This window comes from Musca domestica, unplaced genomic scaffold (assembly GCF_030504385.1).
Source record: "Musca domestica strain aabys unplaced genomic scaffold, Musca_domestica.polishedcontigs.V.1.1 3, whole genome shotgun sequence".
NCBI classification, from domain to species: domain Eukaryota; kingdom Metazoa; phylum Arthropoda; class Insecta; order Diptera; family Muscidae; genus Musca; species Musca domestica.
Window position 1 is genome coordinate 32688157 of NW_026712299.1, and position 23342 is coordinate 32711498.

The window sequence follows — 23342 nt, forward strand, 5'->3', positions numbered from 1 at the left end:
AATATAGCCTACCTTCGAACTTGACCTGTCTGCAGACAAATCAGACAGACCTGTGCAAAACTTGAGCTTCCTATCTTAATTCGTTTTGACTTTAGCGTGATTACATAAGACGGACGTACGGACAGCGCTAAATCCTCTTAGAATTGTACGCTGATCAAGAATATATATACTTTTTGGGTCTAAAATTATTATTTCGATGAGTTACAAATGGAATGACAAACCTAGTATACTCTCCATACTATGTATAGTGGAGGGCGTAAAAAGAAGCTAGGCCGGGTCGAACTTTTAATACCCTCCCCCATTTGGAAGGAATTTAAAATTTTGTTAAAAACCAAATCCGAAAATTTCCACTTAATTGAAAACCGTTATATGGGGACCATACGAAGACGAAGATCTGCTAACGAAATTTTTTGTAATATGCTGTAGTATCCACTACGAACTTTAATACGAAATTTGAAACATTTCCATTGAATAATGTCGCTAAAATCATTAAAATATCGAATATCGGGAAGTACCGTCATATGGGGGCTATACGAAGACGTGGACCTGCATACGATTTTTGTTCATTTTTATACCCTACACCACATAGTGGTAAGGGTATTATGTCTTTGTGCATTTGTTTGTAACATGGAGAAGGAAACGAGATAGACCCATAGTTACTTTTGAGAACCTTCATAGAATCACTTTCTGAGTCGATTTATGCACGTCAGTCCGTCTGTCCGTCCGTCCGTCTGTCCATGTATTCTTGTGAACAAAATGCAGGTCGCATTTATTATCCGATTGAGATGAAATTTTCCAAACAATATTTTTTTGGTCCAAGGACGAACCCTATTGAAATTGGTGAGAATCGGATCAAATTTAGATATAGCTCCCATATATATCTTCCACTACCAGTCCAAATTACCTGAATTTTGGTACACCCAACCGAGTTCGGCCTAGAAGCAAGTATATCAAATTTGGAGAAAATCGGTTCAGATATAGCTATAGCTCCCATATATATCTTTCATCCGATTTGATCTTTAAGTCCCTCACATTCCTACTATGCACTCCACAACCGTGATATTTGGTACCAGGTAATAGACGGAGCACAGAAATAGCTGTTTTAAATTTTATCGAAATCGGTTCAGATTTGGATTGGCCCGAATTTTGGCAAATCCGACCGAAACCAGCTTAGAAGCAAGTACACCAATTTTAGTAAAAATCGGTTCAGATATAGCTTTAGCTCCCATATATATGTTTCATCCGATTTCGTCTTTAAATCCCTCTCATACGTAATATGCACTCCACTGGAATGATATTTGGTACCAGATATCAGATAAAGCCCAAAAATAGTTGATTTTAATTTTATTAAAATCTGTTCCGATTTGGATATGCCTCCCATATATATCTTCATCCGATTTCGTGTAAATTGTGCACTAAATGGTCAATATCAGCCCAAATCAAATGAATTTTCGTACATAAGACCGAATTCAGTCTAGAAGCTAATACGTTAAATTTGGAGAAACCCGGTTCAGAGATAGCTATAGTTCGTAAAATGCACGATAGAATTAGATAGATTTTGATTTTGTACCAAATATCTCATAGAGCTCTGAAATGCCCTGTATAAACCTTTTTACGAGAGCTCTACTAAATATGCATAGTGGTGTAGGGTATCATATAGTCGACTTTTGAGCTTTCCTTACTGGTTCCCATTAAGATCTTCCAATACGAAATTTGAAACGGTTCCGGTGAATAATGTTGCTGAAATCATCAAAACGCTGACTATCGAGAGGCACCCTTATATGGGGGCTATACGAAGACGTGGATACAAAAATTTTTGTCATAGAATGGTGGCGGGTATAAAAAAGTGAAGTATATGATTGCACAGGGTTACATTCTTAATTCTACCATGTGTTAGATTGTTGTTACCATGGTAGAAGAATACAGGTAATCGCATTGACACAGCTACTGGGACAATGAAATGTCAACCCAATTTTGAGTGGAAAATTATTCAAATCTGTTAAAAATCTACTTAGTCTACTTCTAAAAATCTACTTATTTTTGAAAAAAATCATTTAAAAAATGTTCCCAAGCGGATGCATCTACCCGTATTCTTCTAACATGCAGCAACGCTGTTACACATATATTTTCCGATCCAGTTGTCAAAAAATTGACAACAAAGAAATCAATTTTTTATAAAAATACGAAATATTGGTGGTTATTGTAATATGTGCGCTATAGGATAACGTGGACCCAAATATTCTATGTTCTGCCAACGGAGCTAAAACTCATTATGAACTGCAAGTACCAATTTTTAGACAAATCCGTGGCAAAAATCATCAAAATACCGGATATCGGAAGGTATCGTTATAGGAGGACCTATGCATACATTGTTTCGTCAGCGGAGCTAGAACCGATTATGATCAACAAATACCAATTTGTAGACAAATCCGTGGAAAATGTGGCAAAAATCATCAAAATACCGAATATCAGGAGGTACCGTTATATGACGGCTATACCAAAACGTGAACCGATATATCTCATTTCCATCCATCATTACCATCATCCTAGGCAATACAAATTGTTCTGGCAAATTTTGGAATTCTACGTCAAACAATGTGGGCTATATCGTGATTTCTACAGGCAGCCGGATTCCAGATTTAAATTAAATTATAGTATATTATGCTGATTTTTTTTTTTTTTTTTTTTTTTTTATCAAATCAATTTGCTCAACTCAAGAACTTTAACCTTTCCGACGTTGATGAGCACAAGTATCAAATGACATTACTGACTTACTCCATTCTTGTTGTTATTGTTGATGTTTTGCAATTCCATTGAATTCATTAGCCTTGGAAATTGCAGACAGCGCGAACAGCAAGCGAGCGAGCGACCACATTAGATCATCATCCTTAACTAGTTGTTATTTTTCTCAAGTTTTTGTTTGCCATGCTAAAGTTTCAGCGTAAACAGACTATCTCACCCGGCCGGCCAATCTGAAAAAAAGAAAGAAAGTTCAAATTAATTCAACGGCATCTTTGTCGTTACACACACATGCATACGAGTATGTCATTGTATTGTAATTTTCGTTTCATCTTCAAGCAGCAATAATAATAATAACAATAAAATTCAATATTTTATTAAATTGCGATATAAACGAAGAGAGAAACTTAAACGAATAGCGGCGTCAGAAAGAAGCGCCTTTTTCAGATAACACACAGTCGCTTTTTATACCCTCCACCATAGTATGGAGGGTATATTAAGTTTGTCATTCCGTTGGTAACACCTTGAAATATACATTTTAGGCCCCACAAAGTATAACCATTCTTGATCAGCATAAAATTCTATGTCGATTTAGAGATGTCCGTCCGTCTATCCGCCTGTGGAAATCATTCTAGCTACCGAACGAATTGAAGTAGATTGATACAATTTTACTCAAATGAATGCTATGTCTGCAGGACTTTTGGTATTGAAAATGGGCCATGTAGGTCCACGTATAGCCCCCATATAACGGTACCTCCTGATATTCGGTATTTTTATGATTTTAGCGACATTATTTACCGGAATTGTTTCAAATTTCGCATTTGAAGTTCGTAATGGATACTACAGCCTATGACAGAAAATTGTCTGTGTAGGTCCAAGTCTTCGTATAGCCCCAATATAATGGTACCTCCCTATATTCGGAATTTTGATGATTTTAGCGACATTATTCACCGGAATTGTTTCAAATTTGGCGTTTGAAATTCGTAATAGATACTACAGCCTAAGACAGAAAATTGTCTGTGCAGGAACACGTCTTTGTATAGCCCCCATATAACGGTACATCCGGATATTCGGCGTTTTGATGATTTTAGCGACATTATTCACCGCAATTATTTCAAATTTGGTATTTGATGTTCGTATTGGACACCACAGCCTACGACAGAAAATTGTCTGTGCAGGTCCACGTCTTCGTATAGCCTCCATATAACGGTACCTCCCGATATTCAGTATTTTGATGATTGTAGCGACATTATTCACCGGAATATTGTAATTGTTTATGACAAAAGTTGCCTATGCAGGTCCACGTTTTCGTATAGACCCTAATATACGGCTACTTTCGGTATTTTTACGATTTTAACAGAATCTTAAAGGTTTTTATTTATTTTTTTGAAAATTGCCAAATTTGTACCACATGGTGGGGGGTATTCAAAGTTCGGCCCGGCCGAACTTACAGCTTTTTTACTTGTTTTATTTAGTACATGGTTACTAATAAATTTTTTTGGAAAACGGTGTTTCAAAGTGCATCTGTATGAGTACAAACCTACTTTTTTTTGGTTACAATAAGTCTCAGCGGTATTTCTGGTTTGTGTATTTTGGCCATCCATATATTCTGGAGCATTAACTGCTGAGCATGGCATTTTTATACCCTCAGCCATATGGCTAGAGAAAGTATATATAATTTGATACGGCCGAAACGTGCCTCATCGAAATAACGGGTTTAGAATCCGTTTCAGGACGTTTGATGTCGATCTCCGTTTGTCTGGCTACTGCGAACGATTTCTCTCGAAGGGAGTATCCGATTTGATCCAAACTTGGTACATCGTAATATTACTGCCAAACTTATATTGTGTTCGGAGATGGGCAATATCGGTCCACTGCTTCTGGTTCCTCCCCCACAAATTTTCAACATTTTCAAAGAAAATAATTTATTGCCCAGAAAGGGAAAGGATAATCCAATTTTGCTCCAACTTTGCAAATCGTAATATTGACATCAGTGCTAGGTCAGATGCAAAAATGGACAATATCAGTCCACTCCATGAAGTTCCTCCCCCACAAAGATTCAAAATTTTGAATAATTATAACTCTTATAAAATGTGATGCAAGAGTCCAATTGTTTTCAAATTACACACATCGAAATATTTTTATTAATCCAAGGTCTGGTGTGAAAATGGGTTTACTCTTTCTGGTACTTCCCCCACAAAGTGTCAACATTTTGAATATTCATGAAGCCCATTCAGACTTGGTTTGTATATTCATTTTCATCAACACAAAATCTGTTATAAAGATGGTAAAGATTCGACAATTTCTTCTGGTACCTTTCCCACAAAGGGTCAAAGTTTTGAATAGCCAAGACGATCATAAAATCCGAAATAAGTATCTTCATATTTCACACATCCCACTACTTCTACAAACACAAGATATGCTGTGAAGATGGGATATATCGGTTCCATCCATAAATGTAGAACCATTTAAAGATTAATTATGGTAAGAATACCTTTAATAGATCTACAGGGTGAGATGAAAAAACTGCAACCAACTTCACACCAAGCCTTCAAGCCACTCGTCCGATAGCTGTTAAAATTATTCCAGTGACAGCTCATTATATTGTTTACAAGCGCACAAAAGCATTTTGCTGAGAATTTTCCAGAAAAAAAGTTATTCGTAATGGAATTCAAGCGTGATGGTGTGATTTCTTTATATTTGGCTGGAAAACCACAAGTGACTATCGTTAGAGCACTCCAGCATTTAAATGTGAATAAATTATTTGTGTCTCGTACCATCACTCGTTACCGTGATACTGGTACTACGTAGCCCGACATCAAGAAAGTGGACGGAAGAAAACAGCAACATCAGCAGAAAGGGTTCGAACAGTAAAGAAACGAAAAAAGAAGAGAAGCAACTTCAGCAGAAATGGTTCGAAAAGTACAGAAGCGACTTGATCGAAACCCGCGTCGCAGTGGCCGAAAAATGGCACGTGAGCTAAACATATCGCAAAATTCCATTCGCAAATATTGAAAAATGAGCTCGGGGTAAAGCCATTGAAGTTCCAAAAAGGGCAAGAACTTACAGCACAACAGAAAGAAAATAGATTCAAAAGAGCTAAAGGTTGCTTCGCTTGGCCCAAAGTGGTGAACTGCCGAATTTCGTTTTCTCCGATGAGAAAACATTCGCTGTACAGCAGTTTGTAAACAAACAAAATGAGGTCAGCTGAAAATGTGTACCTTCAGTTGGCCACCAGAACTCAAGCGCCGGCCATTGTGATGGTGTGGGCCGCCATAACAGCCGATGGTCGCTCTCCGCTCGTATTAATCGACCGTGTCGATCAGAATAAATGCCGAATATTATCCCGAAAATATTTTGGAGGGTTTATTAAAGCCTTGGGCACGCAAACATTTTGGCCGCAGACCTTGGACATTCCAACAGGACTCAGCAGCATCGCACTCAGCACGCGCCACCCAAGAATGCTTACAAAATGAGGTTCCTGGCTTCATTTCCAGCACACAATGGCCACCAAAATCTCCGGATACCAATCCGTTAGACCATTGTCTCTGGAGTATTTTGGAAAGCAAGGTTGGCACTAAAAAGTTGCAAAGTGTCGATCACCTCAAGCAAGCGCTTCGCCGCGAATGGGCCAAAATACCGCAGAGCAACATTGGGGCAGCGTGTGACGGTTTCATTGGCCGCTTGAAGGCCATAATTCGTGCCAAAGGTGACCAATTCGAACAAATCTAAACTTATTCTAAAATTTGAACTTATTCTATTTTTGAAATTTTTTGCTTTCATTCAATGAAATTTAAAAGAAAAGTAAAAATTATGTTGCAGTTTTTTATCTCACCCTGTATTTATGAATAGAAACAGGTTTCTATAGACCGAATATGTTTTATGGATCTCCTATAAATGGAAGATCTTTAATTTTTAAATTTTTTAGTACAAAGCCGGGTCTATACCCGAAAATTTAGAAAAACTTGTGGGCAAATTGAATTGAAAACAAAACTGGTTGATATTGAGGTTCTCTTTAAAAACGGTTTACTAGACAAAAAAGAGTATATTATAGCCAGCTTCTAATTGGCTACAATGCTTAGCTTGAAGGATTGTCTATTTTTGACAATTTTGCTTGTCATACCCTCCACCTTGGAAAGGAGGGTTTATTAACTTTGTCATTCAGTTTGTAACATCCTTAAATATTCGTCGTAGACCCCATAAAATATATATATTCATAATCAGCATAAAATTCTAAGTCGATTTAACGATGTCCGTCCGTCTGTCTGTTGAAATCATGATACAGCCCACCTTATTTGACGTAGAGCGCCAAAATTTAGCAGAGCAATTCGTATCGTTGGTATTGAAACGAACGGTCCACGTTCTGGTATAGTCCCCATATAACGGTACCTCCCGATATTCGGTACTTTGATGATTTATGCCACATTTTTTCACGGATTTGTCTGAAAATTGGTATTTGTTGGTCATAACGGGTCCCTGTGCATGTGGCAAAACATTGCATGTATAGGTTCATGTTTTGGTATAGCCCCCATATAAAGGTACCTCCCGATATTCGGTATTTTAATTTTTTTTGGCACATTTTTTCACGGATTTGTCTAAAAATTGGTATTTGTTGGTCATAATGGGTTCCAGCTCCGGTGGCGAAACATTGCATCCATGATTTGGTATAGCCCCCATATAACGGTACCTCCCGATATTCGGTATTTTGATGGTTTTTGCCACATTTTTTCACTGATTTGTCTAAAAATTGGTATTTGTGGGTCATATTGGGTCCTAGTTCGTGTGGCGAAACATTGTAATTATAGGTCGACGTTTTGGTATAGCCCCCATATAACGGTACCTCGGTATTCGGCATTTTAATGATTTTTGCCACATTTCTTCTAATGTTTCCTTTACCCTAAGGTGGAGGGTATTAAAAGTTTGGCCCGGCCGAACTTAATGTTTTTATTACTTGTTTTTCGTTTCTGAACTTTCTGGGCAACGTAGTTTTCTCAAAGGGAATTTTTCTCTTTAATGAGTTTCACATCTACAAAAGTACGGGAACACAATAAAATTCTACTTTTGTTTTAAAATAGCTATTCATTTGCATTGATTTTTCCTTTGATTACTTAACAGGTTTCTGTGTGGACCTCGTATACTTTGTTTATATTTTTTCTCATTCCTGATTAACTTCGGTTTATCTAAATGGGTTCACAGCAATGCCCTGACCATAGACATGTAACAACAATAACAACTTGAAGACTCCGAAGAAATATGAGACTTTTCTATTGGAAACATAAACAACAACAACTGGAGATTCACCACAACACACAAAAGAAACAGACGAAGAAGAAATTCTTCATGCTTATCTCTTGTCAGACTGGCGGCGGCATGACCCTCGCATCTTTCTTTTCATTTCTTCTCTTTTTCTCTCATTTCTACGATAGCAAATGTGTTTTGTTTTTGTTTTAATTTCTTTCAAATCTTCTTCTTTTTTCAGTGCCACATCCCAAACCCCAAGATGCATCGAATCGCATTAGTAAATCGAATGACATGGATTATGAACGAAATTATGCCGTGGAATTGGGTGCACCCCTCTTGATACCTCTGCAGGATGAAGTCATACTGGAAGCCAATACCGATTTTGTGTTACGCTGTGAATCGAATGAAGATATTGTTTGGAAGCATCCATTCGAGTCGGATGTCGAAGAGAGTACCTACCAGCCAGATGATCCCAGCCGTCCATTTGGTCGTATTCTAACCCTAAAAATGGTTTCCTATTCCTCGGTGGGCAGTTACTATTGCATCAAGGAATCCAGTGTGAATGTTACGCATTTGCTGTCCATCGAAGATGCCACCCTAACCGATTTGGCCAACAACAATTTGGCATCGTCGATTTATGTTTTTGTGAATGGTAAGTAAGGCGAAAATATGAAATCCGATGAGATCTTAAAACGTGTTCCCGTACAACAGATACCACAAATTTATTGGCTCCCATGCCGTTCCCCGTCATACATGTGGTGCAATTTGAAGATGCCGTCATTCCATGTAAACCCTCAATGCCAGACGTTGATGTTCTACTAACAATGCCCAATGGAAAGGTAAGAGAAAATTGTTACCAAAAGGGAGAAGAGAAATGGCTAGACTATCTAATATTAAGCCAATAATAGAAGGTAGGGTGCCATGATAGAAGAATACAGGTAGATGCATCAATGCTTGGGAACATTGATATGTCAGAATTGTCGAATTTTTTTTTCGTTATGAAGTTGTTATGATACTCAATTTTTAAAAAATTTAATAATTTTTCATTTATAATTGTCAATTCCAAAATTGTTAAAAAATGCATATCATAAGAATCTCCGATTGGCGTCGTATAAGATAAAATATAAAAAACAATTTATTTTGAACAAAAAAATAAAAATTTTGACATATCAATATTCACATGTGTTGATGCATCTACCTGTATTATTCTACCATGGTAGCGTGCAAGGACTCAAAGTATGTTTACCTGCAAGTAATTATCAAGATTAATCACCAATCACAATAAAGTCGACTATGGAAAACAGATGTCACATCTATTGTGATTGGTCAATTATCACGGTTTGAGCAGGGTGAAGATTTTGTCTGTCCATGCGCTCGTAAGGACAATTTAATTATATATATATTTTTTTTGAATCAAGAAACTCTCAAGCAGCTTCCCTTACATTATTGGCTTAAGCTATTAGAAGTTGCCATTTGCAACGCATTTCTTTTTTATTGTTTTTTTTTTTTATAAATGTTGCTTTGCAATTGCTTTCTATTACCTTGCTAACATCTAATTTAAGCACTCACCCACACTCACACATAACAAAAGAAAAGACGAAGGTCATTCATTAAAAGTCAAACAATATTTTCTATTTTATTTAATAACATAACAAATTGTTGCAGAACAATTTTTTTGTAGTTATATTTCACGAAAAACAGACAAATCTATGGACGAACTGTGTTTTAGCTCTTATCCACGAAATAAAAGTAAGTTCTACGTATAAACGTCATTTATTGTCGTATGCCTAAAAGTATGCAACACTTTACAACTATAAACATTCTTGAAACAAACAAAAGCAGGTAGACCTTCGTAAACGTTTATACACTGCAATCTTGCTGTAGAGATTTTTATACCCTCCACCATAGTATGGAGGGTATATTAAGTTTGTCATTCCGTTTGTAACACCTTGAAATATACATTTTAGACCCCACAAAGAATATAAAATTCTATGTCGATTTTGCGATGTCCGTCCGTCTGTGGAAATCACTCTAGCTTCTGAACGAAATGATGTAGATTGATAAAATTTTACTCAAATGTATATTATGTCTGCAGGACTTTGGTATATTTAGGTCCACGTCTTCGTATAGCCCCCATATAACGGTAACTCCCGATATTCGGCATTTTGATGATTTTAGCGACATTATTTACCGGAATTGTTTCAAATTTGGTATTTGAAGTTCGTAATGGATACTACAGCCTATGCCAGAACATTGTCTGTGTATGTCCACGTTTTCGTATGGCCCCCATATAACGGTACCTACCGATATTCGGTATTTTGATGATTTCAGCGACACTCTTCACCGGAATTGTTTCAAATTTGATATTTGAAGTTCGTAATGGATGCTGCAGACTATGACAGAAAATTGTCTGTGCAGATTCACATTTTGGTATAGCCCTCATATAATACTACCTCCCTATATTGATGATTTTAGCTACATTATTCGCCAAATTATTTTTCAAGTCTCGCATTTGAATATTGTAATGACTTACGACAAAAGTTGCCTATGCAGGTCTACGTCGTCGTTTAGACCCTAATTTGACGGCTACATTTGATACTTTTAAGATTTTAACAGAATTTTCAAGGGATTTTATTTGTTGAAAATTGCCAAATTTGTACCAAATGGTGGAGGATATTCAAAGATCGGCCCGGCCGAACTTGCAAACTGTTTTACTTGTTTCTCTTCTGCTTGTGTGGAACATTCGTTGTAAAGAAGCAAAAAAGAAGATAATGGAGGAGGATATCGTCCACTCCATCAAGTACCTCCCGCACAAAGGGTCAAAATTTTGAATAATTATAACTCTTATAAATTGTGATTTAAGAGTCCGATTGTCTTCAAATTGCACACATCACAATATTTTATTAACCCAAGGTCTGGTGTGAAGATGGAAAATATCGGTCCACTCCTTCTGGTACCTCCCGAAAAAAAGATCGAAATTTTCAAAAAAATATTTTACTGCAGAGAGAGAGAGAGAGAGAGAGAGAAACGATGATCCGATTTTGCTCCAACTTTGCAAATCGTAAAATTTCCATCAGTCCAACGTCAGGTGCGAAAATGGACAATGTCGGTCCACTTCATACGGTACCTCCCCCACAACGGGTCAAATTTTTGAATTATTAGAACTTTTATAAAAGGTGATGCAAGTGTCCGATTATTTTCAAAATAACATATATCGATTCCCTGCTTCTGGTATCTCACCCACAAAGGGTTAAAATTTTGAGTATCCATAAAGCTCTTAAAACCCCCAAGTAACACCCGGTTCCATTTAGACTTGGTTCATCTCAATATTTCCATCAACACAAGATCTGTTATAAAGATGTTAGAGATCGGACCATTCCTTCTTGTACCTCCCCCACAAAGGGTCATAGTTTTGAATAACCTAAACGTTTATAAAATCCGAAATAAGCATCGGTTTCTCTTCATATTTCACACATCCCATTATTTCCAGAAACAGAAGATCTGCTGTGAAGATCAGAAATATTTGTCCACACCTCCCCCACAAAGGGTTCAATATTTTGAATATCTATTAAGCTCATAAAACGCGAAAATAACATCCGATTCCATTCCTACTTGGCACATCTCAGTATTTCCATCAACATAAGATCTGTTATAAAGATGGTAGAAATCGAACCATTCCTTCGTGTACCTCCCCCACAAAGGGTCAAAGTTTTGAATAACCAAAACAATTATAAAATCAGAAATAAGCACCCGGTTATCTTCATATTTCACACATCCCATAATTTATACCAACACAAGATCTGCTGTGAAGGCGGGATACATCGGTCCACTCCTGCTGATACCTCCCCCACAAAGGGTTCAAAATTGTGAATATCTATTAAGCTCATAAAACGCGAAAATAACATCCGATTTCATTCAGAGTAACCAATATAGTGTAAACCTGGCACGTCGCAATATTTATAACATATTTATTTAGATGCGAAATGGATAATATTGCCCATTTCTTCGGAACCTACTCCAAATTGAATTATCATTACAGAATTCAAAATATATTTAAATAATCGAACATTGGCTGAGGGTACACATCTGTCGGCAAAGCTGACTGACACTTTTTAACTTGTTTCTAGATAAATTTTGCCACGTAAAAAGTAAAAGCTTCCGATTGACTATTATGTTGATTTTCAAGGATTGCCACCTAATTTTGAGATTAGAACTAATTTTTCGTTTGTTTACACTCTGGGCAAAGTGGTTCTCTCAGAGTTAGTTGCACATTGCGCTCTTTAACTAGATTTACCATAAGAAAGGTACAGCAACAAATTGTTATATTGTTTGACTTTCGATGAAGGGTAAATCTCTAATTTCAAAACTACTAACACTGCATCTAATATTTAGCTTTTTTCATTTTAACACCTATCCACAAATCTGCTGCTAATCCTTTTATATTTTCGGTTTTGGCTCTTTAATTTTATTTTGGTTATTTTCATTTTTTTTTCTATTATAATTTTTCGGAAATCAAAAAATCGTAGGATGATGGTCAAATTACAATTACAACCTCAAATATAACAGTTCAAAATATTAGCTATCCATCGCTTATGGTCTATGATAGTATCACATATAAGCCCACAATCGGATTTACGGTTCACAGTTTGAATCAAGTTTCGGGCGATGTGAACTGTATTGGTCAATATCGAGGAGCGACTTCGGATCTAATTTATACCTTTAAAGTTTTTCGTATGTGGTGATTATGTTTTTCGTTTTTTATATTTCAAATAAGAATTGACTTAGATCTCACTAACCCGTTATGTAGATAAAAGTATTTATATAGAGTTACAAAAAATATGTATATAGGTAGTCTATCTTAAAGCCAAAAACGGTTATATAGCTTGAAAAAGTCGTATAGTAGCATAAATATATCAGTAAAGTTTACCATTTGAGATATAGATGGTACTTGGTGGCTAAGTGTTGAGCTGGTGCCATCTACATCTGAAATTCAATAATTAATGCAATTTGTAGTATATATGTAAAATTTGTATATATCTTTCTATCTTTTAATATGTATGTACACATACTATGTATATACATTTCACTTTATGTATGTAAAAGTTATATAAAAATATGTATATAGCCAGTAACATTGAAGATAAATTTGGTTCTATAGACCAGAATTGTAGAATTGCCAATAGAATTTGCATTTGAAGTGTAGATGGTGATTGGTGGCCCTAAAGAAAAAAGTCTAAGGTTGCGCCATCTACACTTGAAATTCAACAGAAATATTCTTAAAACAATGTGTACCATTTTCGTAAGTTTTATTTAAAGATTTATCAATATGTATTAAAAAATGTATATACATTTACGTCATTGTAGGTAACTTCTTTAAGTAGTTTTTATAAACAGTTCTAAACTATAAGTTTATACACATGTAGCAGTGTAAATTGTACTATTTATATTACATTATTCTTATTTTTTAGTTAATATATCGATCAGGTATAACTGTAATTTTTTCCTATAGAGTTTCGCGTCATCGGTCAATTCAGATCTTTCTAAAGCCAAATCACATCAAACCTTAAATCGTGACTTCGGCGTAAAAATGCAACAATGTTGCCATTACCAGCTGATTTTCGCGTTTCGTTTAGCCAAATATGGCAACAATGTTTTATTTTATCGCCGAAGCATTGTAGACGAATACAGGTAGCCGCATCGACACAGCTGCTGGGACAATGAACAGTCACATCAATTTTGGAATTGAAATGTTTGATTGAAAAATTATTTAAATTTGTAAAAATAAATCATATCATAACAACCTCCGACTGGAAAGCATATACAAATATACTTATTTTTGGAGAAACATTAAAAACAATTTGGCATATCAATGTTCCCAAGCTTTGGTGCATCTACCTGTATTCTTCTACCCTATGCCGAAGTCACGATATACAGGGTTGCCCATATTCGACGGACCTTTGGGCCCATTCCAATCGACGAGGCTTGTCCGCAGGCAACATTCTTTGCGTCAATTGAATTTTGTACGGGAACAAATGCAAATCAATGCGAATAATCCGTTGTAAAGTGGACCGAGCCATGCCCAACTGCTGAGAACGGCGTTTTTCCTTACCAGTCGAAAATTTTTCTTATAAACGCTTAATGCTGTTCTTAGAAGGCGCACTTCTCACATTTTTTAAAAGCACGTTGAGTTTTCACAATTGACTCCTTCTGTTGAATGTAAATTTCAACTATTTCAGAGTGCTCGCGTGGCGTGTATTGGTTCATGGTAAAAATCTGCTTGGACTGACGCTTCAAACGCGGTATGTCATTAGGCGATGTGACATCTCTGTCAAAAGTTATGGCGTTGCCAGATGGGTCCGTCGAATATGGGCAACCCTGTAAGCCTTGATCTGTTTAAGCTTTACAACTCTTAAAGCTTCCACGACTGATTTATTTTCCTAGCTACCCAATGTGTTCATTGGGTTAACTTTTTTTGCATCCTGTGGGCAAATCCGAAATTTTTATTTAATCCTTTTTATACCCTACACCACATAGTGGTAAGCCAAATGTAAAGAAATCACACTATCACGCATGATATGCCTCCCATATATAATTCAATCTGAAACCAAACTATAACTGCTCTCAAGCCAAATGTTGAAAGGTGGTATAATCTACTATAAATAAATTCTTTTGTTACGGGAGCTCTACCAAAAATATATAGTGGTGTAGGGCCCGCCAACCCGACTTCTGACTTTTCCTTACTGGTTTTATTATAATGAAGTACAGTATATAGGATGTTATAGTTTATAGAATCGCGTTACTTTTAAGTTAAGGAATCGCAAAGATAATTGTCCTCCATTCCCGATAGTAAGCAAACTGTTGCTAAAAATGTCAAACTACTAAACTAGAAGTTGATTTGGTTTCCTGCATTATTATTTTTTTTAGTTCACTAATCCATCGTACACATGACAGGGGATACTTCCCTTATTTGGTTTTTGGTACTACCTTTATTTTCTCTCTCACACTTTTGGGTTATTTTTTGGAAAATTTACACTCAAACACACACACACACACAACACCTACAAAAAAAACACAATTTCCATTTATAAAAAAGAAATCTTTACGCTTTTGCCACTAATAATTGCTTGCTTGCCGTCCTGATATAAGAGTGCCTTATAAATCTAGATTTTTTTTTTCAAAAATAATTTGTTTAAATTTTTATGAATTCTAATTTAGACCTTAGCCAGCGATAGCGGTGTGCGCTATAACCCACAATTGGGATTTGTCATCGAAGTTCGCAGCATGGAAGAACATGGCGATTACATTTGCCGGCCCAAAATACCATCTCCGGACAATGAAGCAGAGTCGACCAGCGTCGAAACTATTCTTGGTAACAAAATTGTTAATCGTGAGTTGTTGCACCCCTGTTTTGTGCTTGTTTCCGTCTTTTTTTAAGTTTGTTAGTTAGCCCCCCTAATGATGGTCCCTTTAACTCAATGTCTAAAACCAACAAAAACCCTACTATAATAAGAAAAGCTTCCACGCTCCACCTAGCCCCCTACCTACATACCTATGAAAAAGTTTTTAAGGAGCCGAAAAAAATGTAAAAAATGGGGTGGTGTGTAATAGTTGAAAAAAGCTAAAAACAGAAAGGATTTTTGTGGTTTGTTGTTGTTATTGGTATTTTTTTGGGATTTTTGTGGAATAATTTCCAAGATAATCGACTACATCTCATGGAGGCATTCTTGCCTATTCAATTTTTTTTAAATCACGTCAAATGCCTGTTTTTGCTTGAAGCACCCTGTGAATGCACAGGGTGCTTTGAACACAAAAAAAAACATAATAATGATGAACAGTTAAAAATTTCTAAAGTAAATGATGGTTTATATTAAAAAATAGAGTAAAAAATAAAATATTACATAAAATAAGTATTCAGTGACATATTTTATTGGAACATATCTTTATATATCTAACAAATATTCTTGCAAAAACAAAAATACGAAATTTCGAATCACCCTGTGACCACCATAAATTGCCTGTAACAGTGTTACCTAAAAGTCGACGTAGCGTACCCAAATATTCAACTTCCCTACCATGGTAAAACAAGTTTTATACGTCCGTATTAACCAAATACCGCCAGGTCCATATCATAAAAATTAATGATTTGAAATTTGTAAAAATTGATAATTTCGTACGATACCACGATATCGTATATCCCTCATGTAACGGTACCCCCCGAAATTCGGTATTTTGATGATTTTAGCCACATTTTTCAATAGAATTGTCTCAAAAGGAGTTCCTCCTGAGTACTTTACCTCCTGGAAGAGAATTGTCTATATAAGTCCGTTATATCGTGTACCCCCGATATTCGGTATTTGGATGGTTTTAGCGACCTTTTTGATTGGAATTCTTTGAAATTTGGTACTACAACCTATGATAAAAAATTGCATATGCAGGTGCTCGACTTCGTATAGCCCCCATATAACGGTACCTCCCTTTTTTGTATATTTTGATAATATTAGGGACATCATTCAACGGAAGTGTTTTAAGCGGAAGGAAGTGTTTTAAATTTGGTATTTGAAGGTCCTAATGAGTACTACAACCTATGACAAAAATTGCATATGCAGGTATTGGACTTCGTATAGCCCCCATATAACAGCACCTTCCGATGTTCGGTATTTCGATGATTGTAGCCACATTTTTCAATGGAATTATCTGAAATTTGGTATTTGAAGGTCCTAATGGGTACTACAACTTATGACAAAAATTGCATATGTATGTCCTCGATTTCGTATAGTCCCCATATAACGGGTTTTATATAAACGGTATTTTCGACGAAATTTTCCTAACATTTTGCAAGTTCCTTCCAAATGATGGAGGGTATTAAAAGCTCGGCCCACCTGAACTTAGCTGTTTTTTTACTTGTTCCATTTCCAAAAATTTACATTTTTTTGGTACTATTCCTTTCTGTTTTCAAATACAAAAAAAATGAAATGATTCAATTGTCTTTGAAATTTCGTACGGTCGTCGTATTTAGTACGTACGTGGAATTCTGGGTAACGGATTAAAAATTCATTGCCTTTGTGTCGCAACAATTATGGTTATCGTTAAAATATTTTGAAATTGTTTATCCTCGTGTCGATTATCTTCGAAATTAGGCCATTTGCAATTTTTTTTTTTATTAATTTTAATTGGTTTTGGTTAATTTAAGTTTATATATAATGGTGGTGTGTCTGTTCTCTCTTCCGACTCATTTCTCTTCCAAAAAAAATCTATCACAACATTTACAAAAAATTATTATTATTAGCATTACAACTGGATAATGGGTCAATAACAACGACACAATCTTCAACTGGAATAATGGGTCTAACAAATTCCAAACAATTGGATAATAACACGATTACAAATTTTGATACAACTCCCACCACATCTCCCATTCCGAATTCCTCAACTATAACTTCAACATTAACAACCCGACCGGCGACGAACACTGTACCAAGTACCGTAACTAACCAAAAACCAGTCCTCAATGTCATTAACAGCACCTCTAGTCTTCGTCGACACAGTCGTCGTCGCAGTAGTAATCGTTTAGAAAACTCTACTCTATCCATTGATGTGAACCCCCCTCAGCTAACAATTGGTGATGGCAATGCCATGCTTAATATTGATGATCCACGTTTGCACGATAATCATTTGGGTGATGGTTTCATTGTGACAATTCCGCGTACCACTTCGACAACAATCCCATCGACATCTACTACAGACAGCAATGACGTCGACGACGACGATAGCAACGACACCGATTATGATTCGTTTTCCAATAGCAATGAATCGCAATATAGTTCGGAAAATAGTTCCGATGATTCAATGAAAACGGTTTCAAGATTAATACGCGACGTAGAAACTACAACCAGACGTTCATCTCGTAAAAGTTTAGCTAAGAGTAGTACTCCTAAGCGTAAGTGTTTCATTGCTTTTGGTGGCGTTGTTTGTCTCGCTTAGTTATTCATTTTTCATTTAAAATACCGCATCGTTGTTATTCACCGAAAAAAAGGATACTGGGCTTTAACAAATGAGTAATTAGAATTTGTGATGCTGATATGTCGTTTACACAAGACTCCGACTTGGATGGGATCGATTTTTTTCGTTACGATTTAGTATTTATCATGGTAGAAGAATTCAGGTAAATGAATCAGCACTTGGGAACATTGATATATCAAAATTTTTTAAATGTTTTTGTCAAAATTAAGTAGTCATTTACGCCACCACCTAGAGGTTTTTATGATATACATTTTTCAAAAACTTTAACGAATTGGAATAATTTTCCATTAAAGAATTTTCAATTTCTAAATTGGTTTGACAGTTCATTGTCCCAGAAGCTGTGTCGATGCGACTATCTGGATTATTCTACCATGTGTCAAATTATATCCATTAAATTTTAGAGTCGATTTCATATGACTTATACGCAATGGAGTTGACTGTAGAAATCCACAAGATTTAGTAAGTCTAAACGTGCTTTAAGTATTCGATATAAGGTACACAGACTGCAACCCTGTAAAAATCTGAAGCAATCAGCTGATTTGCCAAAATAACACAGAGTCAAAAATGTAAGAGAAATTGACAATTTTAAAATTCTCAAAACCAAAAACAACTGACTGTCGAAAAGAATAATAATTGGAAGTGATTAAACGAATTTTCACAGTATATTACTTTTTTCGGCCCTTTATTTTTAAGGAGAAAAATTTTTGCGTTCTTTTGACAAATCAGCTGGTTGCTTGCATGTTTTTACTTGGTTGCAGTCTGTTTACTTTTTATAGTTTTTCTTATAATAAGTTTAGACTTACTAAATCAAGCGGATTTGAACTGAATGATTGTCACAAGAAGAAGAGTTGGAAGTGATTGCAAGAATTTTCCAAACTCTCATTAAAATAACTGTCAAAACTTCTCTCTTCGAATCGCTCTCGTTTGCAAAACTTTGGTGTTAACTGATGACTTATAGTAAAAAATGTTAAGGTGAGAATACATAAAACGCTTTTTTGACTGGGTGAAGTCATCGGCTGGCTTCTTCGTAGAGGAACAAAGGAATTTAAGGTTATCTTAACTCGATATTGGCCCTAAAGGAGCCTTTGTTCTTTTCCGAAGAAGCCAGCCGATGACTTAAGCCAGTCAAAAAAGCATTTTATGTATTCTTAAGGTGAGAGTACATAAACAACTTGAAGTCTTCGCATGGCATATTTTGTGACATTCATAAAGAGATGCCAAAGCCGCACTCAAATTCGTCCGTCGTTTCCCTTTATAATTTGAAATTGTAAGTGAAAACGACGGCAGGATTCTAATGCGGCTCTGGCGCACCTTTAGGATATATTAAAAAAATATGCCACGCGCAGACTTAAAGCTACTTATGTACCCACACCTTTACAAATTTTGAAGTAAGCAGACACAGGCTGATTATTACATCTTTCCGATAGATAACAAAATAATGTTGTCGGACAAATAAATCTTTTTTTCGTTATAACAGTTTCCTTTAAATATGAAAAATATCAGACCTTCTTTTAACCTAAAGCAAAATGTATTCATATAAAAAAGGGATAACGCAAATCAATAATTTTCTATTGAAGAACTGAATTAAAGATTTATTTCACGCTCTGTTTATTTTTAAACTAAAATGGAGATGCCACTGTGAAAAAATGCAGTGGCTACCAGTTACATTTACAAAAAGCTTGCCATATCTCTGAAAAAATGCATTTATTCTAAAGGAAAGATGTAATAATGAAAACCCGATAATATAAACTTTATCATTTACTTTTTCTAAAGCAAAGGATAACAAACCCGGGCAATAAAGAAAATATATAAAAACGGGCCATATAGATAAAAAATGATAAGAAAGAAGTTATGTATAGAAACAATTGGCAACGTTATCCTGCGTTTGCAAAAGAAAACAAGACAACTGATTTTATGCGTTTGAACTTCCAAGGGAACAAATGTTTCCTGTGTGGCAAAACACGTTCTAAAACCAGATAATTTGTCATGTGTAAACACCTGATGTTTCTACTGATGCTGCCAAAAAAAATTATATTAAACATATGTTTTATTCTCTTTATCTTGGATTCCTCGCGAGCGGACCGGAGTTAGCCTCCTTTGTTTTTCTACCCGTCATATGCAAATATTTTTGATTTGAAATTATTTTAAATGTCAAAAGTTGTACGATGCTAAAGCAGTTGTCATATACAATTTAGCAAATGAAACTACCTTTATTCTTGTACCGTGAACTTGAACACGAACGGATAAACAGCAACTAATTTGTTTTAATGGCTAAATTTTCAGTTATTTAACTACCAACAGAGCTCAGTATCCTAATTCACAGGTTAATTTAGTATTTTTTTACACCCCACGCACATAAATACATGAAACTTTCACCATTTTGGTATTATTTATTTACTTATTCTTTGGTGTTTTATAATGTTGTTTCGATTTTTATGTGATATATTTGTCTTTTTTATGTTTTATATTCAGAATTTTTTATTAAGTTTTTATATGTAAATATATATTGCATGAGTTATTGTGTTTATATAGTCTCTAACACTACCGTTACATGTCACATGTGCATATGTAAATAAATCTGCATGCTAAGTATATTTGTAAGTTTTTTGTAGCATTTTTGGAATTTTTAAGTCAATTGTTGAACTTCTGTAAATTTTTGAAAATAAAAATATACATGCCCAAACATTCCTTCCATTGAATGCCCTACATCATAGGCTGCCATATCACAACTACTACAATAAATCGATTTATGGCGGGTCTTCGAATGCAAGACTTCCAAAAATACCCGAATCAAGTTTTGTGTCAGCGATCTTTCAAAGATTATTCCTCAACAACAGCTATTTTTAAGCACATTTTTCGATAACAGTTAAAATTATTATTCGATAATTAAGATAATGGCAAATCGTTTATTTTATATTGAAGAACTGAACTGAAGATTTTTTTAACCAAATTAATTACAAATTCGTTTTATTTTTTTTAAACAAAAAATGAGATGCCACTGTGAAAAAAATGCAGTGACTATCAGTTACATTGACAAAAATTAATGATTTTATTGTCATATCTCTAAAAAAAAATTTTAATGGAAGATGTAATAATGAAAGCCCGATAATGTGAACTTTATCCCTTACATTCTAAAGACAGGGATAATAAAATTGGACTATAGGGAAATTATATAAGAAAAGTCCTATGTCCATTAGGGCCATAAACAGACGAAGAAATTAAAAAAATGTGTTTACAGGAAAGGAGGATGATAAACCGGGATCTATAGGTTTCAAAAAGGAACCGGTTTCTTTGTTGAGTGATTGTAAGATTCAAAAATTGATTATAAAAATGTTCCTTTTTCCTTGCTAGCGTACAGTTCATTCTTGACTTCTGTCGTGTTCCGTTTCCAGGTGAATGAGGACATCTTGCTTTCTTTTCCACTTCGATTCTTTAGTGTCTTCTTCTGAACTTGAATCTTGTTTTCTCCAAGTACTTCAGTAATGGGATCTTCGGTTCCAAATCTTTCATACTTGCTGGATTTTTTTTTACTATTTTCGCAGCCAGCTGCTTGATGGGCCTTCTCCGAAAAAGACAGTATTTCCGAATGCAGTTTTACTTCCTCTTCCGAAAACTTTACGATGAGATTTGTTTGAGCCCTTACTGCATGTGCTCTCTCTTAGTAGCCACCAATTCGGACTTGAATTCCTTGGTTTGATAGAACACGGCATTTATATTCATTCACACCATCCTTCATTGTTAAATCTCGTCAAACTTCTCGCTGGAATTTTTGACTATTTTCGCAGCCTTATTGCTGCTCGATGGGCCTTCTCCGAAGAAGGCAACCTCTCCGAAAGCCGTTTTACTTCCTCCTCCGAAAACTTTACGTTGAGATGTGTTTGAACTCTTACAGCATGTACTTCCTCCTCAGCAGTCACCAATTCGGACTTGAGTTACACTTGATTTTGTAGGACACGGTACTTATATTCATTCACATCATCGTTCAATGTTAAATCTCGTCGAACCTCTCGCGGGTGCGCAGTTCAACTTATTGCGTTTGCTCTCAGCTTCTTGATGGGCCTTCGGTATTTGTATCATCCTTCAAATTTGAGTCTCGTCGAACCTCCAGGTTACATTCAAGCTTTATGGTTGTTGCTCGTAGTTCAGCCATTTCTCGCTTTAAGGTGAGAATACATAAAACGCCTTTTTGACTGGCTTAAGTCATCGGCTGGTTTCTTCAGCAAAGAACAAAGGAGCGGTGGGCCAAAATCGAACTAAGTCAACCTAAAATGTCTTTGTTCCTCTGCGAAGAAGCCAGCCTATGACTTAAGCCAGTCAAAGAAGCGTTTTATGTACACTCACCTTTACTTCCTCTAATAACTGGACATATTTATAAGAAAGAGCTATTTTCTAGCTAAAGTAGCATTTAAACTTTTTATATTTTTGTTTCCATCTTCAAACGTCATCCGTGGAGTGCGTATGATGCCTTAAATTGCACATTTGACACCATCCGTTGGTGAGACATCTTTTGTCTATCTTGTGTTCAAGACAGAAGCATTTTTTTAGCATGGATCTTCCTTTCAACTGGTTTCATAGAAATTCTGAATTTCGTCATCTTGTGCCCAACTTCATAGCAGACATTACACGGCTCCTGTACATGATTGAGTTCTTTCTCGAACTTCGTTAATGGCGGCCATTTCTCCGATTCGTCCTCGTGGAGATATGGATTTATAGCCCCACCCCTCAAACTTTAAATGGGTAAGAACCACACCTTTCTTGGTATGAAGGTGTGGTTGTGATGTAACATGTCCAGTGGCCCACTTTTGGTAAGCAGAACTGGCGCTGTGGGATTAACCAAACGTAATGTTACGATGATCTCAGATATGAAGCCCCCTCGATAAGTGTTTACACGGTTACCACAGTCTTCTGTGCTGTAGTCTCTTTGGCTCAGCATTATTTTTATTCACCTCTACGGGAACAGATCCAACTAAAGTATTAACCCGATAATTGTCCACTCTTGAAGGCAACTTTCAGCATAGTTGACAGATTTTTCTCCACGTTATGGCATATTCTTCATCAATTATGTGGAGATATTCTTTTCTCCACTATCCGGCTCAAAGGACCAAATGTAGCATGGTGAGAAATCGAAACTAATTCCATACAATCGGTTGAGCTTTCCTTTCTTGACTTATTACAGAAGGAGTTTAATAAAATATTTGCCAATTTTTCTCTTACAAAAAGCACGATGTATTTTATTTATTTATATAATTACCGTTCTCAACAGCTAGAGACCGCTCAATCGATTATAGTTGTTGTTGCCAATATTTAAATATATTGTTGGGTGACATTAAATGTGGGGTATC

General features: G+C 35.8%; 1 protein-coding gene across 1 annotated transcript in view; it reads left to right on the plus strand.

Moving 5' to 3' along the window:
- LOC131800419 (platelet-derived growth factor receptor alpha-like) overlaps positions 1-23342 on the plus strand; it is a 59595-nt gene that overhangs the window by 19637 nt on the left and 16616 nt on the right. Inside the window, 4 exon segments of the mRNA XM_059124552.1 lie at positions 8219-8632; positions 8692-8819; positions 15196-15367; positions 17267-17458. Coding sequence (XP_058980535.1) covers positions 8219-8632; positions 8692-8819; positions 15196-15367; positions 17267-17458 — 906 coding nt within the window.